At 39.2% G+C, this 18,296-nt stretch overlaps 1 protein-coding gene across 8 annotated transcripts in view; it reads left to right on the forward strand.

Annotated features, from left to right (window-relative positions):
* dnmt3ab (DNA (cytosine-5-)-methyltransferase 3 alpha b) overlaps positions 1 to 18,296 on the forward strand; it is a 571,533-nt gene that overhangs the window by 462,663 nt on the left and 90,574 nt on the right. For all 8 annotated transcript variants that reach the window (XM_043676070.1, XM_043676107.1, XM_043676111.1 and 5 more), the window contains 2 exons: positions 7,007 to 7,091; positions 14,836 to 14,981. In XM_043676070.1, coding sequence (XP_043532005.1) covers positions 7,007 to 7,091; positions 14,836 to 14,981 — 231 coding nt within the window. The remainder of the gene's footprint in view (positions 1 to 7,006; positions 7,092 to 14,835; positions 14,982 to 18,296) is intronic.

Raw genomic sequence — 18,296 nt, forward strand, 5'->3', positions numbered from 1 at the left:
GAATGCGAGTTTGTTGTTGGTTTCTTCCTCCTTGGTGAACTTTATTCCTGTGGGGGTGTTGTTGATGATGTTAAATGTCTCTTCTATCTTGTTTCATTTTGTGATGACAAAGGTGTCATCTACGTAGCGGACCCAGATTTTTGGTTTGATGGTTGGTAGGGCTGTTTGTTCTAGTCTTTGCATTACCGCTTCTGCTATGAATCCTGATAGCGGAGATCCCATGGGTGTGCCGTTGGTTTGTTTGTAGATTATGTTGTTGAAGGTGAAGTGGGTGGTGAGGCACAGGTCCACTAGCTTCATGATATTTTCGTTGGTAATGTGTTTATGTTAAAATGATAAGGTAAGCACAAGAGGCTAAATGGTCTGTTCATATTTCTTATGTTCTTCAAGGAGGTCTCAGACTATGTAGAGTCACATTCCCTTCCATTGGGGCTGCAAGTACCATGAGAATGGAGGCATATCCAATTTGTTGCAATCACAGTCACGCTCAAACAAGAGTTGGACTAAGTGGCAGATAATGGGTGACAATGAGAAAAAAGTATTTGGCAATGAAAGCTGAGAAAGTTAATGACGCTACAGAGTGTACAAAGTGGAGTGATGATAAAAGGGTCATATAAGTGAAAGTTAAAAAGAAGAAATGTGAGAAGTGATTACAACAAGGAGAAAAAGTTAGTAATGAGGACGACATTAGCTCCAGTGTGTACAATCTGAAACATGCACTGTAGTAAGTTGCCAAGGCACTTTGACGATACTGTCCAAACCAATGACTTCAGTACTACTGTTTGAAACAAGAACAACTAACACATGAGATTGCCATGACCTACAAGCCCGACCTCCATCATCTCATATCTCCCTGACTTGGAACCTAGTTATTCTTCGATTGTCACTGGGTCTTCCCTAACAACACTAGATGTACCAACATCACATAGCAGCAGTGACTCAGGAAGGCACTCACTACTACCTTCTGTAAGATAATAAGGGATGGGTGACAAGTGCTGATCATTTAAGCAGCACAACAACCCAAGAATGAATTCAAAGACATGAATCAGAAGCTTGGATTAATGTTTTGGGATAAAGTAGAAAGAAGACTTAATGATGGAGAATTGAAGAGAAAGGGCTGGAATTATTTTTAGGAGGTGGGTTCAGTTCCAGGTCACAAATATGCCTTCATTGTGTAATGGGAAACAGCTACACTTTGGACCAAGGCATGGATTTAATCGCCTATGGGCTGGTCTGCTAGCAAGGACAGGAAAGTGGAGATTGCCCAGTCAAAAGATTTGATTTTTTTTCACTGTAACTTACATTGGCCCATCATGGATAAGGAAATTTGCTGACTGCTACATGCCATCCTCCTCCTGCTGATGAATTGGTATGTCTCCATGTTGAACAACACTTGGAGTAAACACTGAGGATGGCAAGGGCACAGACTGATGGAGCTGGTCAGCTCCTAAAGGACATCACTGCTAGACTGGGTCTGTAGCAGGTGGTGAGGGAACCATTCAGAAACAAAAACAAGTTGCTGGAAAAGCTCAGCATGTCCTGCAGAATCTGGGAAGAGCAACCAAAGTTAATGTTTCGGGTCTGGTGATCCGTCCTCAGAATTCAAGTTAACTTTGATTTCTCTTTCCAGATGCTGCTAGACCTGCTAAGCTTTTTCAGCAACTTCTGTTTTTGTCTCTGATTTACAGTATTCACAGTTCTGTTAGTTTTTATACCTGACCTCATCCTTACCAATCCACAGGCTGCAGATGCATCTGTCTATGACAGAATCTGTAAGAGTAACCAACACGCAGTTCTTGTGGAGATAAAGTCCCATTAGACATTGAGAAGATTATCAATCCTGATATGTGACACTATCGCCTTTAAATGGGTCAGACTTCGAAAAGATCTCACAACTCACGTCTGGGCATCTATGAGGTGCTTTGGACCGTTAACAGCAGCAGATTGTACTGCAACACTTGCAAGTTCCCTTCCAAGCCACTCACCATGCTGACTTGGAAATATATCATTGTCACTGGGTCAAAATCCTAGAATCCTTCCCTAAGGACATTGTGGATCAACCTACAGCAGTTGGACTGCAGTGGTTCAAGAAGGCAACTCACCACCACCTTCTCAAAGACAAATATGGACAGACAATAAATGCTGGCCTAGCAAGGGATGCCTCTGTCCCACAAATGAATTTTTAAAAATTCTATTTGTCATTGTACTGTCCACCTGATCAGTTTGTTGATATGCTCGTGCAGTTGTGGCCACCCTCCTTACTGTTCACCACATGACCTGTTTTTATGCCATCCACAAATGTTTTAATCCTGCCCACCTATATTTAAATCCAAGTCATTAATGTACACCACAACAGCAAGGGCTCTTGCTCAAATCCATTGGAATCAAAATTTCCGTCTACCATCACCTTCTGCTTCGTTCCTCTCAGCCACAAACGTGCCAATTTGCTTTGAATCCTATGGGCTCTTACTTTCTTGATTAAGCTGCCATTAAAATCCTTGGTAAAGTAAACCTCATCAACATTTCTGGTTACCACCTCAAAAACTCAATTTTTAATAGCCCTTCTCTTTACCTGGTTATTCTCTTGCCCTTTATGTATTTTATGTTATTCTGATCACCAAATGTAGTATGCACTCTCTTACCTTTCCTAATTTCCTTTTTAAGTTCCCCCTGCACATTTTTATTGTGTTCTAAGAACTGCCTTATTGAGCCCTTGGTATCTGCCACAAGTTTTTTTCTTTAATCCTAATCTTCATGTCCCTTGACATCAAGGGTTTTCTGTTCTCTGTCCCATCCTTTTTAGAGGAATATATTTTCCCTGCATTCTCACTGTTTTCTCCTTCTTCCAGTGCCTCCCACTGCTCTGACAGTTTTATCTGCAAATATGTGCTCCCAGTCAACTAGGGCCAAATCATATCTTAATAAAATTAACGTTTCCTCAATTTAGAATCTTTATTCCCAGCCCATCCTTTTCCATAATTATCTACATCTAATTGAATTTTGGTCACTGTGTCCAAAACGCCTTCCACCTTCCTGGATTAAATTTCTAAATGTTGTATTCAACAGAAAGTGTCTCCAACCTACCCTGTCCTTGGTTCCAAACTTACTGTTGCCATCTGAAATATGGGATTTCTATGCACCAACCAAAAAGATTCTCCTGGATGCAATTGAAGAATTTTGTCCCCTCCCTACCTCGCACATTGAAACTATTCCAGTTTATATTCGGGTAGTTGAAATCCCCAAATATTACTAACTTCTAATTCGTGCACTTGGAGTCATAGAGATGCACAGCACGGAAACAGACCCTTGGGTCCAACTCTTCCATGCTGACCAGGTATCCTAAATTAATCTAGTTCCATTTGCCAGCATCCGGCCCATATCCCTTCTAAACCCTTCCGATTCATGTACCCATCCAGATGCCTTTTAAATGTAATTGTACCAGTGTCCACCACTTCCTCTAGCAGCTCATTCCATGCACACACCACCCCTGGCATGAAATATTGCCCCTTACGTCCCTTTTAACTTTTTCCCCTTTCACCCTAAGCCTATTGAAAACAGCCGTAGCCTATTCAGCCTCTCCCTCTTTAGGTAAGGGGTAAATGTAGGGGTATGGGTGGGTTGCGCTTCAGCGGGTTGGTGTGGACTTGTTGGGCCGAAGGGCCTGTTTCCACACTATAATATAATCTAAAATCTAATCTAATCCCTGTAGCTCAAACCCTCCAAGTCTGGCAACATCCTTGTAAATCTTTTCTTAACCCTTTCAAGTTTCGCAACATCTTTCCGATAGGAAGGAGACCAGAATTGCATACAATATTCCATCAGTGGCCTCACCAATATCCTGTACAGTCACAACATGACCTCCCAACTCCTATACTTACTGCTCTAACCAATAAAGGAAAGCATACTAAACACCTTTTTCACTGTCCTACCTGCAGGAGATTCCACTTTCAAGGAACTATGAACCTGCGCTACAAGGTCTGTTTTGTTCAGCAACACTTCCCAGGACCTTACCATTAAGTGTAGAAGTCCTGCCCTGATTTGCCTTTCCAAAATGCAGCACCTCACATTTATCTATATTAAACTCCATCTGCTACTCCTCAGCCCATTGGCCCATCTGATCAAGGTCCCATTGTACTCTGAGGTAACCTCCTTCGCTGTCCAAATCATTTATATAAATGACAAAAAGCAGTGCACCCAGCACCAATCCTTGTTGCATACCACTGGTCACAGGCCTCTAGTCTGAAAAGCAACCCTCTACTACCAGTCTCAGTCTTTTATCTTTGAGATTTGCCTAAAACATGATCGCATGTTTGGTCATTTGTCTTTTCCTGACAGTTTTGTGGCCAGTAGTTTGCACCCAACAGCATGTTTGTCACTTTTGTGTTTTTGACTTTTACCCATATAGTCTCTTTTGATGATTTCCAAGAATTCATCCGTCTTCACTGCTATAAATGATGCCTTGATCAACACAGAATAGAATAGAAATTTATGGTATATGTACATTTACATGTAAAAATGAAACATTTTGTGACCCCAACGTACTGCCTACATCAATGACAGAAGTCATACATAATAAGAAAAATGTCAAATTAAGACGAAGTTCGTCACAGTTCAGTTAACGGCTCAGGGGAACGCTGATTTAAGAAACGATGGAATGCCCTGAAGACGCAGCCAGGACAAGACCACCAAGCCAGGCCACTAGAATACTGGGGTGGAAGCCTCGAAAGAAGACCACAATGTCAGGCCGAGAATGTTACACCTGAATGAGACCGCCTGCCAAACTACTGGAATATCTGGAAGCCGAAGACAACAATATTACACACACACACACTTTTCTGCTCCCCTCTGTTATGTCTAAATACCATGTGCACAGGAATGTTGAGCTGCCAGTCCTGCCCATCCTTCAACTAAGCCCTCAGCTATTTCTCAGGTTCCTTGCATTAAAATATTCAATTTAGCCTTATTAAACTCAATTCTTTCTGATCTAGTCTATGCTTCCTCATTTGCTTGTATTTTAACTTCCAATCCCATCCCAATTACTCCCCCCTCTGAACTATTTGTCAGGATCCAATTGCCACTGCCAATCTAGTTTAAATTCACCTCAGCAATATTAGCAAACTGCCCTGTGAGGATATCAGCCCAGTCCTGTTCAGATGCCACCCATCCACTTCTATAGATTCCACTTCCCCCAGAAACAGTCCCAATAATTATCATCGAATCTGGTCTGAATAAATGCCTAACACCTAATGAATATGGGAACAAGTGATGGATATGTTAATGAAGGGTTAATTGGGTTTAAATTGCTTATAGAAACATGGGGATTTAGTAATCATTGTTGGGCTGGGAGTTTATGGAAGTGGTTGACTGAAATAGATATTTTTAATCAACCTGTACAGAGCACATGACGGCATGTCTGAGCCAGAGGGGACTTGAACCCGAACCTTTTGGCCCAGAGGTATGCACACTACCATTGCGCCACAAGAGCCCTAAAAACCAGTGATATTAAACTCTCACTGAAAGAGTGGACATGACGTCTGTTTCAAAAGGTTCTCTTGTATATAAAGCCAATGTCTCAAATCAAAAGCACTCTCTCCTGCACCATCTCTCCAGCCATGTATTCAGTTGCTATATCCTTCTTTCTGTATCCATTACTGCATGGCACAGCGAGTAATCCAGAGATTATTACTTTTGAAGTGCTGCTTTTCAACTTCTTTTCCCCTCCAAGAGAACAGTCACATTTTGCTCAGTCTGTTCTCATAACAGAAATTCCTCATGCCTTGAACCATGCTTATTGGCCATTTCTGCATACTCTCCGGTCTCTTCACATCCTTCTTAAAGTGCACTGCCCAGGCTAAACACAGTATTCTAGCTGAGGCAAATTCAACATATCCTCCTTGCTGCTGTTTTATATGTCCCTATCAAAGATTAGGTTACCCTATGCATTATTATATGGCCTTTCCATCCATTCAATTGCCATTAAATGTAAAAGGAACATTACACCTAAGACCCTCTGGTCCTGTACCCCCTTTAGATTTGTGCCCTTTATTGGCTTTCCATGTTCTTCCTTCTAAGATGTATCACTTCTCATTAACTGCATTGAACTTCATCTGCCATCCATCGCTCACTCCACTACCTTGTCCATATCCGCCTAATGGCTCTCAATGCTTCCAAATGTCAAATCATCCACATACTTTGAAAATGTATCCCAAGGTCTCGATCATTAATATGCATGAGGAAAAGCAACGGTCACAACAATAACGCCACTGCAAACGAGAAAACATCTGTTAACCATGACTCTGTTTTCTATCACTCAGCTGCTTTTGTATCCATGTTGCTACAATCTCTTTTATTCCATGGCCCAGCAAATTGTTGTGGTTGCATTTTGGACATTGATATTTTCAGGCACAAGTTGACAAAGTGTAAATTTCCCATATTTCTGATGACAGCATGAAGGCTTGGAACCAAGAAGAGGGTAGGCTGCCAACACATTCTTCAAATTACTGTATTTTTGTAACATGATGTTAGGAGCCTTGTGCCTTGCTGGACTCTAAAGTGCCTCATCAAACTACACCTTCTCTCAGTCATGCAGCTGACCTTGCTTAGCTCCATCCAGCCACCTCACTAAAATTAAAACTTAACGAGGACAGGCTCACAATATACCCATAGCATTGTTAAGTACCACAGACCTATTCTGAGCTTATTACTTTCCCTGTCCTTGAGAAGCTAAGGCCATGCTCAGGTGGGTTTGCGGGGGCGGGGGGCAGGGGTAGCTGGGGAAGGGACTGCACTTATAGTTTGTTGATCACATGTCAGTATAAAGTTTTGTCGCATACTTTAAAGAAAATATTAATAAACAAAAGGAAGTTTGATTATTTACAATCCATTAATCAATTAACTTAGCCAAGGAAGGTTCACTAGTGCAATAGATTTTTCCAAGGGATTTTTCTATAATGTCATGCACTGGTCTGAAATTCACTTGATTTTTTTTATTCACTTAAATTTGCAGGACCCACCAAAGTTGTTTGCACCCATTGCTGCTGAGAAGAGAAAACCCGTTCGAGTACTGTCACTTTTTGATGGCATAGCCACAGGTAGCGTATAAAGCCAAATGTACATATTCAGTGACAAACTGCATACCAAGTCGCATTTTATAAATAAAAGTGACCTGCTACTTTTGTTTTAAATGCATCATTTTCCTGACTGTTCCCCCATTTGAAAGATTTCAAATGTTAATAGATATAGGTGTTAAAAATGCTACCATCAGGTGAAAAAAATAACTGTTCTATGACTTTGTTTGGTTGGTTCTCTTTAGCATTATTTTGCTCTCAGATATGGTAGCCATTAAATAGATTAACTCAGTTACCAGTAACCTGCCATCTTCTCTCCATTAAATTGCTGTGGGATTTGAAAGGTCTGTTGATTTATTGTGATATAAAATGAATGCCAAAAATTAGTTGACAAAGGTAATTTATCTAAAAAATGATCTTGAAACAAGTGTTGTCAAAGCGTCTTAGCAAAGGATTTTTCAGAACATGATTATCAGGGCATTGCAGATCAAGTCACAAATTTAATAATAGCCCATAGTAATGGCTTTGTTATGAATGTTTCAGCTTAAATAGCATCTACTGCAGTTTCTATGCACTCAACGGGGTACATAATTCAGCTTATACTATACCATATCAAAATATATTCCGTTAACAACAGCACATCTGTCAGTGAATACCCTGAGAATTATGCACAGGTGTTAGCCTCGGTAATGTATTCAAACCTCAAGTTGGATTGATCAATGCAGTTTATTAAGTAATGAAATGAACTTATCATGTTTATCATAATTTAGCAGAGCATTTCCCTAATAAATTTGAAAGGTGATGATATTACTTTGCAAAAAAAAATAGTAGTATTGGCTGTTTTAGTGGCTTGGAGAAAGTGAGGATTGAAGGTGCTAGAGATCAGAGTCAAGAGTGTGGTGCTGGAAAAGCACAGCAGGTCAGGCAGCTTCTGAGGAGCAGGAGAATCGACGTTTGGGGCATAAGCCCTTCCTGATGAAGGGCTTCTCTTGCTACTCAGATGCTGCCTGACCTGCTGTGCTTTTCCAGAACTGTTTCAGTGGCTTGATTAATTAAACTCGTTAATGTTAATTTTTTAATAATAAATCTTTAGTCAAGGAGGGTTCACTGACAAATAGACAGTTGTGGTGACATTTTTGATGTCACTATTTCGACACTGTGGTTGTTAAGGGAGTTGTTGAAATCTTTTATACATTTCACTTTTCCTCTAAGTTAGGTTGCAGAATGCAGATTTTTCCTGGAATGAGGTATCTACCAAATGCTGTACCTCTGAAACAGAAACCTCTCAAACTGAGTTAGGTGGCAATTGGAAGAAAAAAACTAATGTGTGAATTTTATAGAGACCATATGCAAAGTGTATTAACACAGTTTTATGTTTTTCTGCTCATCGATGAATTTTTTTCTTTGTCAGGGCTGCTTTAATTAAAATTCATTTAATGTTGATGATGAAGAAAACACTTGCATTAATAAAGAGCCTTTCATGAGCTTTGGACAATTAAGTGTATCACAGCCGATGGAATACTTACATAGTTACTGTTGTAATGAAGTATATTTGTTCCAAAAATCGCATACATATAAGGAACTGGATTGTTTTTTTGATGGTTTGGCTGAGGGATAAATATTAATGAGGTAAGCTGGGGGACTTACTATGGAATCTTGCATATCTAACTGAGAATGGTTCATTGCTAAGAACAGTGAAGTCTAAAGAAATTTAGGAGTTGATACCCAGACCTGTGTAATGTGCTAATTAGAAAGAAGAAATCATTAAAATGGCTGATGGAATATGGCTGATGGGAGAAACTTTGGAAATGTTGCTGTAATGGAAAATGCTATAACAAGCTCTAATTATATCATATGTGGATTACTGTGTACAGTTTTGGACATTACACATCAGAAAGGGTAAATTGGTCGTCACAGAGTGCAAATCCATCAGAATGTTACCAGAAGACCAAGGGTTGGATTATGGAGATTCCCTTAACAACCACAATGTTGAAATAGTGACAGCAAAAATGTCACCACAACTGTCTATTTGTCAGTGAATTCCCCCTTGTCTAAAGATTTATTCTTTAAATAATTAACATTAACAAGTTTAATTTAGTTAATCAAGCCACAGAAACAGCCAATACTACTGGTTTATTTTGCAAAGAAATATCATCACCTTTCAAATTTATTATGGAAATGCTCTGCTTCATTAAGATAAACATAATGAATTAATTTCATCTACTTCCACATTTTACTCCTGAGAATATCAAATCATCTTGTTCTAATATCAAATCATAAAATCCTTACAGTTTGGAAGCAGGCCATTCAGCCCATCAGGTCCTCACCAATTCTCTGAAGAGCATCCCACCCAGACTCAACGCCCTCCCACCCACCCCCTAACCCTATCCCAGTAATCCTGCATTTCCCATGGCTAATTCACCTAGCCTGCACATCCTTGGACACTGGGGAAGTTTTAACATGGCCAGTCTACCTAACCTGCACATCTTGGACTGGGGGAGGAAACCGGAGCACCTGAAGGAAACCCACACAGATACAGGAAGAATGTACAAACTCCCTTCGGACAGTCCCCCAAGCCTGGTGCTGAAAGACAACAGTGATAACCACTGAGCCACCATGTTCTCTGGAAACTGGAATATAAACTGATAATTTTAGGCAATTATAAAGAATTTATGGAATAGAAAGAAAAAGAAACTTTTTCAGTGGATAATTCAGTCAGACCTGAACTATTTAGGAATTTGTTTTTCACACAAAGGTTGGTAGAAGTGTGCAACTCTCATAAAACTGAGAGATCTTCTTAATTTTACATTTGAATGATAGAAGAAATTTAATACACTGAATAGCCTACTGTTCCTTTGATCGACTGCCTATGTCAAAAGGCATCATCTGTGACAATGCAGAGGCCTTCAGTATCGCGCTGACATGTTAGTTTAGATTAAATGCTCAAATCTTTAGACTGGGAGTACTTGACTCAGGCAGCTATGTGTTTACTTAACTCGGGCTGGCACCTTTAGTGTGATATAATTCAAAGCTGTTTCAAATCAAGTATTCCTCCTTTTTCTGTTCACACTGAACAATTCATTACATAAAGATTTGCCTTTATCAGCATTGAAGGTGATAAACCAGGGGGAACTGCCCTGTCAAAACTGCTTTTGAAAATAATTCCAATTAATATTGAGCTATGATAAATTGAATATATTGTCGAAAGATGCTGTTCAGAGCTGTTCTTTATGTCTCAACTGAGAGCTTAAGTTTGGTTTGGAATATATAGGGCTTCACCCAGTGTGATGGTCTGCAAGTATAGCTGATTCTAAACAATTAAACAGTAAATAAATTGCATCAACATATTGTGTGAACACTGAAGAGAAAGTGTTGATTTTAGCATGATAATTATTCTTCTTAACAAGTTAATTAGTCATCTTGATCATTGTGGAAAATTACTTGTGATTGCTATTTGCATTTGAGTAGCTTCGTCACATATTTTTGTCATTTTCGTCACACCTCTTTGACCTGTTGGTTCAAGGATATGGTGAAAAATTGAATTTTGAGTTTTTGTGAACTCACTTCAAATACAAACATGATTTTAACATAAATCATAACCTAACTATTTATAAGAAAAATGTTTGCGAGTTATCCAAACAGATACTTTTCCTTAAATTCCTTTCCCTACTATTACCACAACCCCTCACACAAAGCTGCCTTTTTTCCCTTTTGTCAACTTAGATTTATCGATGTTTCTTCCAACCAACCCAGAGTGTTTTTAATCACTTAGGTGCTCCAACCTTCTCACTTCCAGCAGTTGAGGATGACTTTTGCATGACAGGGTATTGGAAGGCATCAAAAGTAACCCTGCTATTCAAGAAAAAGGAGAAAATAAGCAGGCAGCTTTAAAACAGTTTGCCTAATTCCAATCATTAGGAAATTCTAGAATCCATTGATAAAGGCATGACTCATTACAATTTAATCAAATTGAAATCGTGTTTGCTAAACCTATAGAGATTGCTGAAGTTGAAAAGATTAAAATAGTTTGGGTCACGTTAACATGAAGTTAACAGACAAAAAGAAGAGCCAGAGTCAATGGATCATTTTCTGATAGGCAAACTGTAGCGACAAGAATACAAGGATCAGTGCTTGATCTTCAACTATTTACAATCTATAATTAATGGCTTATATGACAGACTGAGTATCTGAATCCAAGGTTTTTGATGAACTGAAGTTAGATAGAGAAGTGATTTTGGTTTTGGATTGAGGGAGATGTTGGTTGAACTGTTTCTTGGCTGTTCTGTAGATAGTTTCAATGCCCAGGTCATTTATTGGACATGAGATGCAGTGCTACCCTGAGGAAAGTGGAGAAGAGGGTTAGTGTGATCAGACAACTTTGTTTAACCTCAGTCACCTTCAAGATCAGGTCTGTAGCTTGTTCTATTGGTGACAATCATGTCTTTGTATGTTCTTCTAAATTCGGAATATGGTAAGAAATGTCTGAGAGCAGCTAAATTTGGAGAGGATACTCCAGAAGTCTTTACAATTGACAGACTTGAAAACTTTCCTGAGGCTGTGAATGGCTTTGTAAACAGTTGGCGTGTTTCTTCCTTTTTTTTCTGGGATTTGCTGAGCAGTGAAGATTGTCTATGGATGAAAACCACACTGTAGGTCTGAGAGAATTCTTCAGCCGCTGGGAGGTGACAACGTAGGAAGATCTTTGCAATGATCTTCCCTGTGGCTCCTTCGCAGTTACTGCGATCAGACGTGTCTTCCTTCTCTGACATTATCACAATCACAGCATCTTTCTGTCCTCTTCCCAGGTGAAGGAAATGAAGTTTCCATATTGGGAGTGTAACTCTTGCTAAGTTTCAGAGTTTTGGAAGGGATTCAATCTTCTGCAGAGGCCTTATTGTTTCTCAGCTGCCAATAAACTTTACAACTTCCCTCTGGACCAGGAAAGCACCAGGACTGAGTGGGTGTTAAGAAATAGAGTTAGGGGACATTCAAGTGGCAAACTCTTGGTTGAGGAGTTCTTCCAAAAGACCTCTCCAGTGAGCACAGGCTGCTTCCTTGTTCTTAATGTGCTGTCTTACATGCTTAGATCTTGGTCTGGCAGCCCTTGAGTGTTTGGACCTAGATCAATTTGACAATGCTGAAGAAACCACGCATATCAATTGGCATCCATAAGTTGATGGATCACTGTGCTCTTACGTTGAAAGTTTTAAGATGTACCACTACCTTCAGATGTCTGTGGGACTGCTGTCTTTCCCTTGATGGGTGGTGAAGATTCTGAGAAAAATGCATTTAGCATTCAATGTGAACTTGTGTGTGCATTCACTCAAACTGAGGTGCAGATCATTATCGATGACTCCTTCTTTGAACCACTTGAGAAGATGGCCCTTCCACAAAGCAGTTAATAAACTAAGCTCAACATTGTTTGATTAAATTCAATGCAAGATTCTGAAAAATGTGAGCGATTTTCTATGTCTTAACAGCTGCCTCTCAACTAAGGTATACAAAGTGACAAGATTCCTCATTGCTTTGGTCTGACCATTGTCATCAGGAAGACAAATGTCGTGATCTAAGTGTTGCCATACTACCAGCTTCAACATTGGTCATGTGATGCTGGAGGCTGTTTCGCAGGGATTTAGGTTCAATAATCAGCAACACCTTTGTAACTTGAAGTTGGAATCACAGCAACATAGCAAAAGCTGCAGCTGTTGTACTCAAACTGAGGACGACAGTGTGTACCAATGGCAATCTGATTGAGAATGCCAAATTGCGAATGTATCAAGAGTGTTCCTGGTGTACCTTCTACAGTGGTGAGAGCAGGACTGTCCTCTGTTCCATTTGGTAGGATAAGGTCACCAATTCAGTGATCCTGAAGCATAGATATCATTGGCTTAGCAATGAGTGTGTGTTGGTTCAGCCAAATTCATTCGATAAATGACTGAAGCATAAATATCATTGGCTTAGCAATGAGTGTGTGTTGGTTCAGCCAAATTCATTCGATAAATGACTGAAGCAGAGATATCATTGGCTTAGCAATGAGTGTGTGTTGGTTCAGCCAAATTCATTCGATAAATGATTGCTAGATTGCCAAAGATTTTCTGCACTGTGAATTAACCATTGGGTCACAACCTCCTGAGTGTCCATACCTCCTGTACAAGGCCACCTACAAACAAGAAATGAAGGTGGTTGACTTTGACACTGACAACTAGGAGACGATTGTTGATGGTTGTGGTCCTTGAAGGCTCACAGTTTGGAGGAGCATTGGAAAATGCAAGCAGAAATGGAATTCTTCAATAACCAGGGAGGGGGCTCAGAAAAACCAGGGACCAGCAATTTACTGCCACCTTCTCATCCCACTGTCTTTACATGTGTGAAAATAGGCAAACGCTACCATGCCAGAATGGAATTCCTGAGCCACACCAAACAATGCTTAGCTAAATGTTGACACTACCGAGCCAACTGCCTGGTTTAAAATGTAAACAAGGTTGGCAGTTAATTGTCAGTCATCATTTAACTGGTGCATTCTCCATGTAATATTGATACCAATCAGAGTCAGCATAACAACCAATCAGCATTTCTCTCCTCCAGTAAACAGTAAAAATGTTGTTTTCTCTTTACATTGACATCCTTGCTTATGATTGCAAGATGAAAAGCTTCAGCATCCATGCTTATTTTTCAGTGATACTTCAGTTCTGTATCACCAAAGAACTAAATATATGTACAATAGCAGGATTTGGGAGAGCAAATAGCATGCAGTTCTTCCATATAAAAAAATTGGAGTATAAGGTAAAGCCTTAAAGGAATTTGGAGGGATCACATTTGGAGTTATACATACAGTTTAATTTTCAAACCTAAGGAAGGTTGTTATTGCTCAGAGACTTTGAAGAAGATTCATAGGAATAAATGTTTGGATATTTACAAACTTTAGTACTGAGAAACTTAAGGTATTTCACAATCTTAGTCCACAATAAAAAAGAAGAGGGATAGGCAAAAGTTTATTCAAAGAGGTAGGTTTTGTTTCCATGGCTCAACAAATTATCTGTCGCTTTGATTAATTGTCATTCCAAATCTTATGAAAATTGTGTCCAAACATATCAAATATATATTCTATTAATGCTGTTGTTTCATTTAATATTTCTAATACTTTTTGATTAGGATCCTAAGTAATGAAACAATGTGAAAGTTGCCTCATTTAAGTATAAAGAATGTTCAGTTAGAAACATTCAGTTATTGTGTTCACAATATTAGGTAATGACTCCACGAACCAGTTCTGAACAATAACTGAAAAGTAATTCTAAACAGTAACTGAAAAGCAGTGTTGCAGCTATCCAACAGAAAAAAAACACAAGTATAAAGTGCTGTTATAATAAAGTGCTTTATTCATATGTTTCATACATATTTAAGTTTGAACCCTGAACATAGAAATTTTGCTAATATTTTGGTTTCTTAGGGCAGCTCCATAAATAGTGTTGTTTATGCATTAATTTAGGTTTGTTGACAGACAATAAAATTGGACTTTTGCACAAAGATTAAAAATATGTATCACAATATATTTGTAAATTTAACCTTTATTTAAAGGAGGAATGCAGGTTGAGCCATCTTTTCTAGCTGTGTCCTACTGAAATGATAACTAAGCTAAAACCATTTTTGACAAAATCCAAAAGGATTTAGCTAGTCACTCTCCATTATTTTTGCATTATTTATCAGTGAAAGATGGGCAGGCTGACCATTCTTATTCTTTGAATGTTCAACTGTATCTGTCTGTTTGCAGGACTCCTCGTGCTGAGGGATCTGGGGATTCAAGTGGAACGCTACATTGCATCGGAGGTCTGTGATGATTCCATCACAGTGGGTATGGTCCGGCACCAGGGGAAGATCATGTATGTGGGAGATGTTCGAAATGTTACTCGAAAACATGTACGTGAATACTTTTAAAATTGATTCCATGCATCAGAATATGGAAGTAAATTTGATGCAGATAACTGTTGAGAAATATATTTGCTTTTACAGAGGTTTATCAAACATCAATCTAGCTATTTCTTTTAGCTAGTACCACTTTACTAACACAAATATTTTTTAGCTCTCCAGTTTAACAAGTCGAGAAGTTTTTCTGAGCTTTTCTATGAAGACATCTTCTTCCATGAAGACAAACGGAAAGCAACTTTATTTACTCTGCCATTTCTCTATTCTCCATTTCTGTGGAATTCCAAAATTCCAAATTCTCCTGTCCCTACCCACATTTACCCTTTCTAAATCATATTCCTTTGGCATATAAGTTTTCAGAGCCCTCCTTTATTCTCCTTTCCAACTTGCATTCATATTCTTTTTGCCTTATCAATTCATTTGTCTTCTTTTGCAATGTCCTAAATTAGTATAGAATCCCGACAGCGTGGAAACAGGCCATTTGGCCCAACCAGTCCACACTGACCCTCCAAAGAGTAACCCATCCAGACCTATTCCCCTCCTCTATTGCTCTACATATACCCCTGACAAACGTACGTAATCCACACATCCCTGAACACTATGGGCAATTTAGCATGGCCAATGCACCTTCCTTGCACACCTTTGAATTGTGGGAGTAAACCGGAGCACCCGGAGGAAACCCATGAGGAGAAGGGAGAATGTGCAAACTCCACACAGTCACCTAAGGCTGGAATCAAACCCGCGTCCCTGGCGCTGAGAGGCAGCAGTGCTAACCATTGAGCCACCATGCCACCCATATAAGTTGTTCCCCATTCTCAGGCTTATTATTATTTTTGCCATTCTTATAAGTCTATTCCTTTAATTCCATACAAGCTTTACCTTTTGTCAATCTTATTTGATTCATCTTTTCCTTTGTACCTTAGAAAAATGTACATCTGATGTAGACCACATCGTACTACTTCAAATGTTAATCATTGCCTGTCTAACATTAAATCTTTTAGTGTATTTTCCCCAATCAACCATAGTCAATTTTGCCCTCATATTTTCATAGTTTCCTTTATTCATATTTAAGATTCTAGTTTCAGAATGAACTCTGTCACATTCATACCTTCATATAAAATTCTGTAAATTATGGTCACTATTTCCCAAAGTTTCTTTTACAGCAAGATTGGTAATTAGCCCTTTGTCACTAGACAACCAAATCCAAAATAGCCTGATCCTTAGTTGGCTTCTCAACATATAGCTTCAGAAACCTATTTGTATACACATTTATTCTCCATGGCATTAATGCTGACTTGGTCGGGGCACTTTATTTGCAAATTGAAGTTGCTCCTTATTGTATTATCCGTGTTACATGTATCTCTAATTTCCTGATTTTGGAGTGCCCAATATTAGTATTACACATAGGTGTTCTACAGATCACGCCACCAATGTTTGCTTCATCTCACTGTTTCTCAGCTGCACACAAAATGATTCTACATCTTAATCCATCAATCTAGGTTCCTCTCTTACTAATGTACTAATGTGATCTTTGGGAGGAGCCCCTTCTCATCTCCTTTTTCTTTTTGCCTACCACTCTTAATCATTCCTTGGTTCCTAATCTTGGCTATACTGTACCCAAGGTTCTGAAAAGGCAACTAAATAATCTCCATTTATTTCAGTTTGTACATTCAGATCATCATTTGCATTTATATAAATGCAATGTGCATTCGGTAGAGTGTCTTTAATTCATCTTTTTAATCTTTATTCTCCATTTTGATCCTACTTGATGCTTGCCAATCTCTCAGTGATCTTCTATTTTTACTGGCTACTCTTCTATTTCCTTTTACTAGTTTTGCTTCCCTTGCATCTGATCTCCTTGCCAATCTCATTTAAATCCTCCCTCCGAGGATGATAGTCGCAATCCTGCCAAGATGCACCACATCCATCTGGTACAGGTCCCATCTGCCCCAGAATTCTGACACCCTCCCTCCTACTGGGGTTTTCCAACCATGTGTTCAATCACTCCGTTCTCCTGTTTCTCTGCTCATTGGCATTTAAAACTGGGATTAATCCTGAGGTTGTTACTTTGGAAATCCTACTTTATAATCTCCTTCCTATCTTCCTGAAATCTGATTTAAGGACCTCATTCCCCCTTTTTAGCTATTTCATTTTTCTCAACATTGATAATGAGTTCTGGCTGTTCACCCTCCACAAAAGGAATGCTCTGCAGCCATTCTGTGACATCCTAGACTTTGATATCAGTGAAGCGAAACACCATTTACGTTTACACCCACAGAAAGACCTGTTGCTTCCCGTACCACTGTTTGTTTGACCCATCCTACTGCTAAGCTACCAACTTGACTCTGACTGCACCTCTGAGAGTTTGCCTTCACCAGTGACCAAAGTGTATCAGGGGACTCCTGCACTACCTGCTTGTATCTCTTGGACTGCTTCACAGTTACACATTGCTAATGTGCCTTCACACCTTAAACTGATATTACCACCACCCTAAATGTGCTATCCACTTTGTACACTGTGAGGCAGAGGACTACAATACCTTCAGCTGCTTTCATTACTGGTAATACTCCTATCTATGATTAGTTAGATGATAATGGAACCAAACAATTGTTGTCCTACCTGCTAGATAACAATGCAGAGTCATTGGAACAAGGTGATGTGGTAAGCTGTGTTAAAGGGTACAAGCCTGGTATGAAGGATAAACAGTGATAGCTTCCCTTTGTCAAAGTAATATTTTATATGAAAAGGTATAAATGTACTTGGAGAACTTAAACGTGGAGTCCAAGCAAAATGGGCACCAGTTTGGGAGGTGTTAATGTATTCATGCAATATTTGGAAAGAAAAGGAAATTTAGCCAATGGGGTCAAGATAAATTGGTGTTTTGAGGAAGGGCTGATGATTGATTTAAAGGAAAGGGGTGCTATAAGAACATTAGAACTGGGAGCTAGAGTAGGCAAATCAGTTCCTCCAGCCTGCTCCACATTATAGTGGCTGATCTCATCTCAGCCTCAACTCCACTTTGCTGCCCACTCTCCATATTCCTTTAGCCTATTAATAATTAAACATCTCTCTGTCCTCCTGAAAATTAGTCAGTCTCCATTTCATCCACCACACGCTTGAGTATTGAATTCTACAGATTCACAACCCTTTGAGAGATGAAAGAACTTTTAACATCATAAGTCAGTGAAGGAAACAAAACAACAATGAGGCAAATTCTTTGTTTACAGTTGTCAAATACAGAATCTAAATGTCTTCCTGAATTTTAGAGTGTAATTGTTTAAAAAAAAGTGAATTGAAATAGTCCCTGGT

The sequence above is a fragment of the Chiloscyllium plagiosum genome, chromosome 3, assembly GCF_004010195.1.
Source record: "Chiloscyllium plagiosum isolate BGI_BamShark_2017 chromosome 3, ASM401019v2, whole genome shotgun sequence".
In the NCBI taxonomy this organism is placed as follows: Eukaryota; Metazoa; Chordata; class Chondrichthyes; order Orectolobiformes; family Hemiscylliidae; genus Chiloscyllium; species Chiloscyllium plagiosum.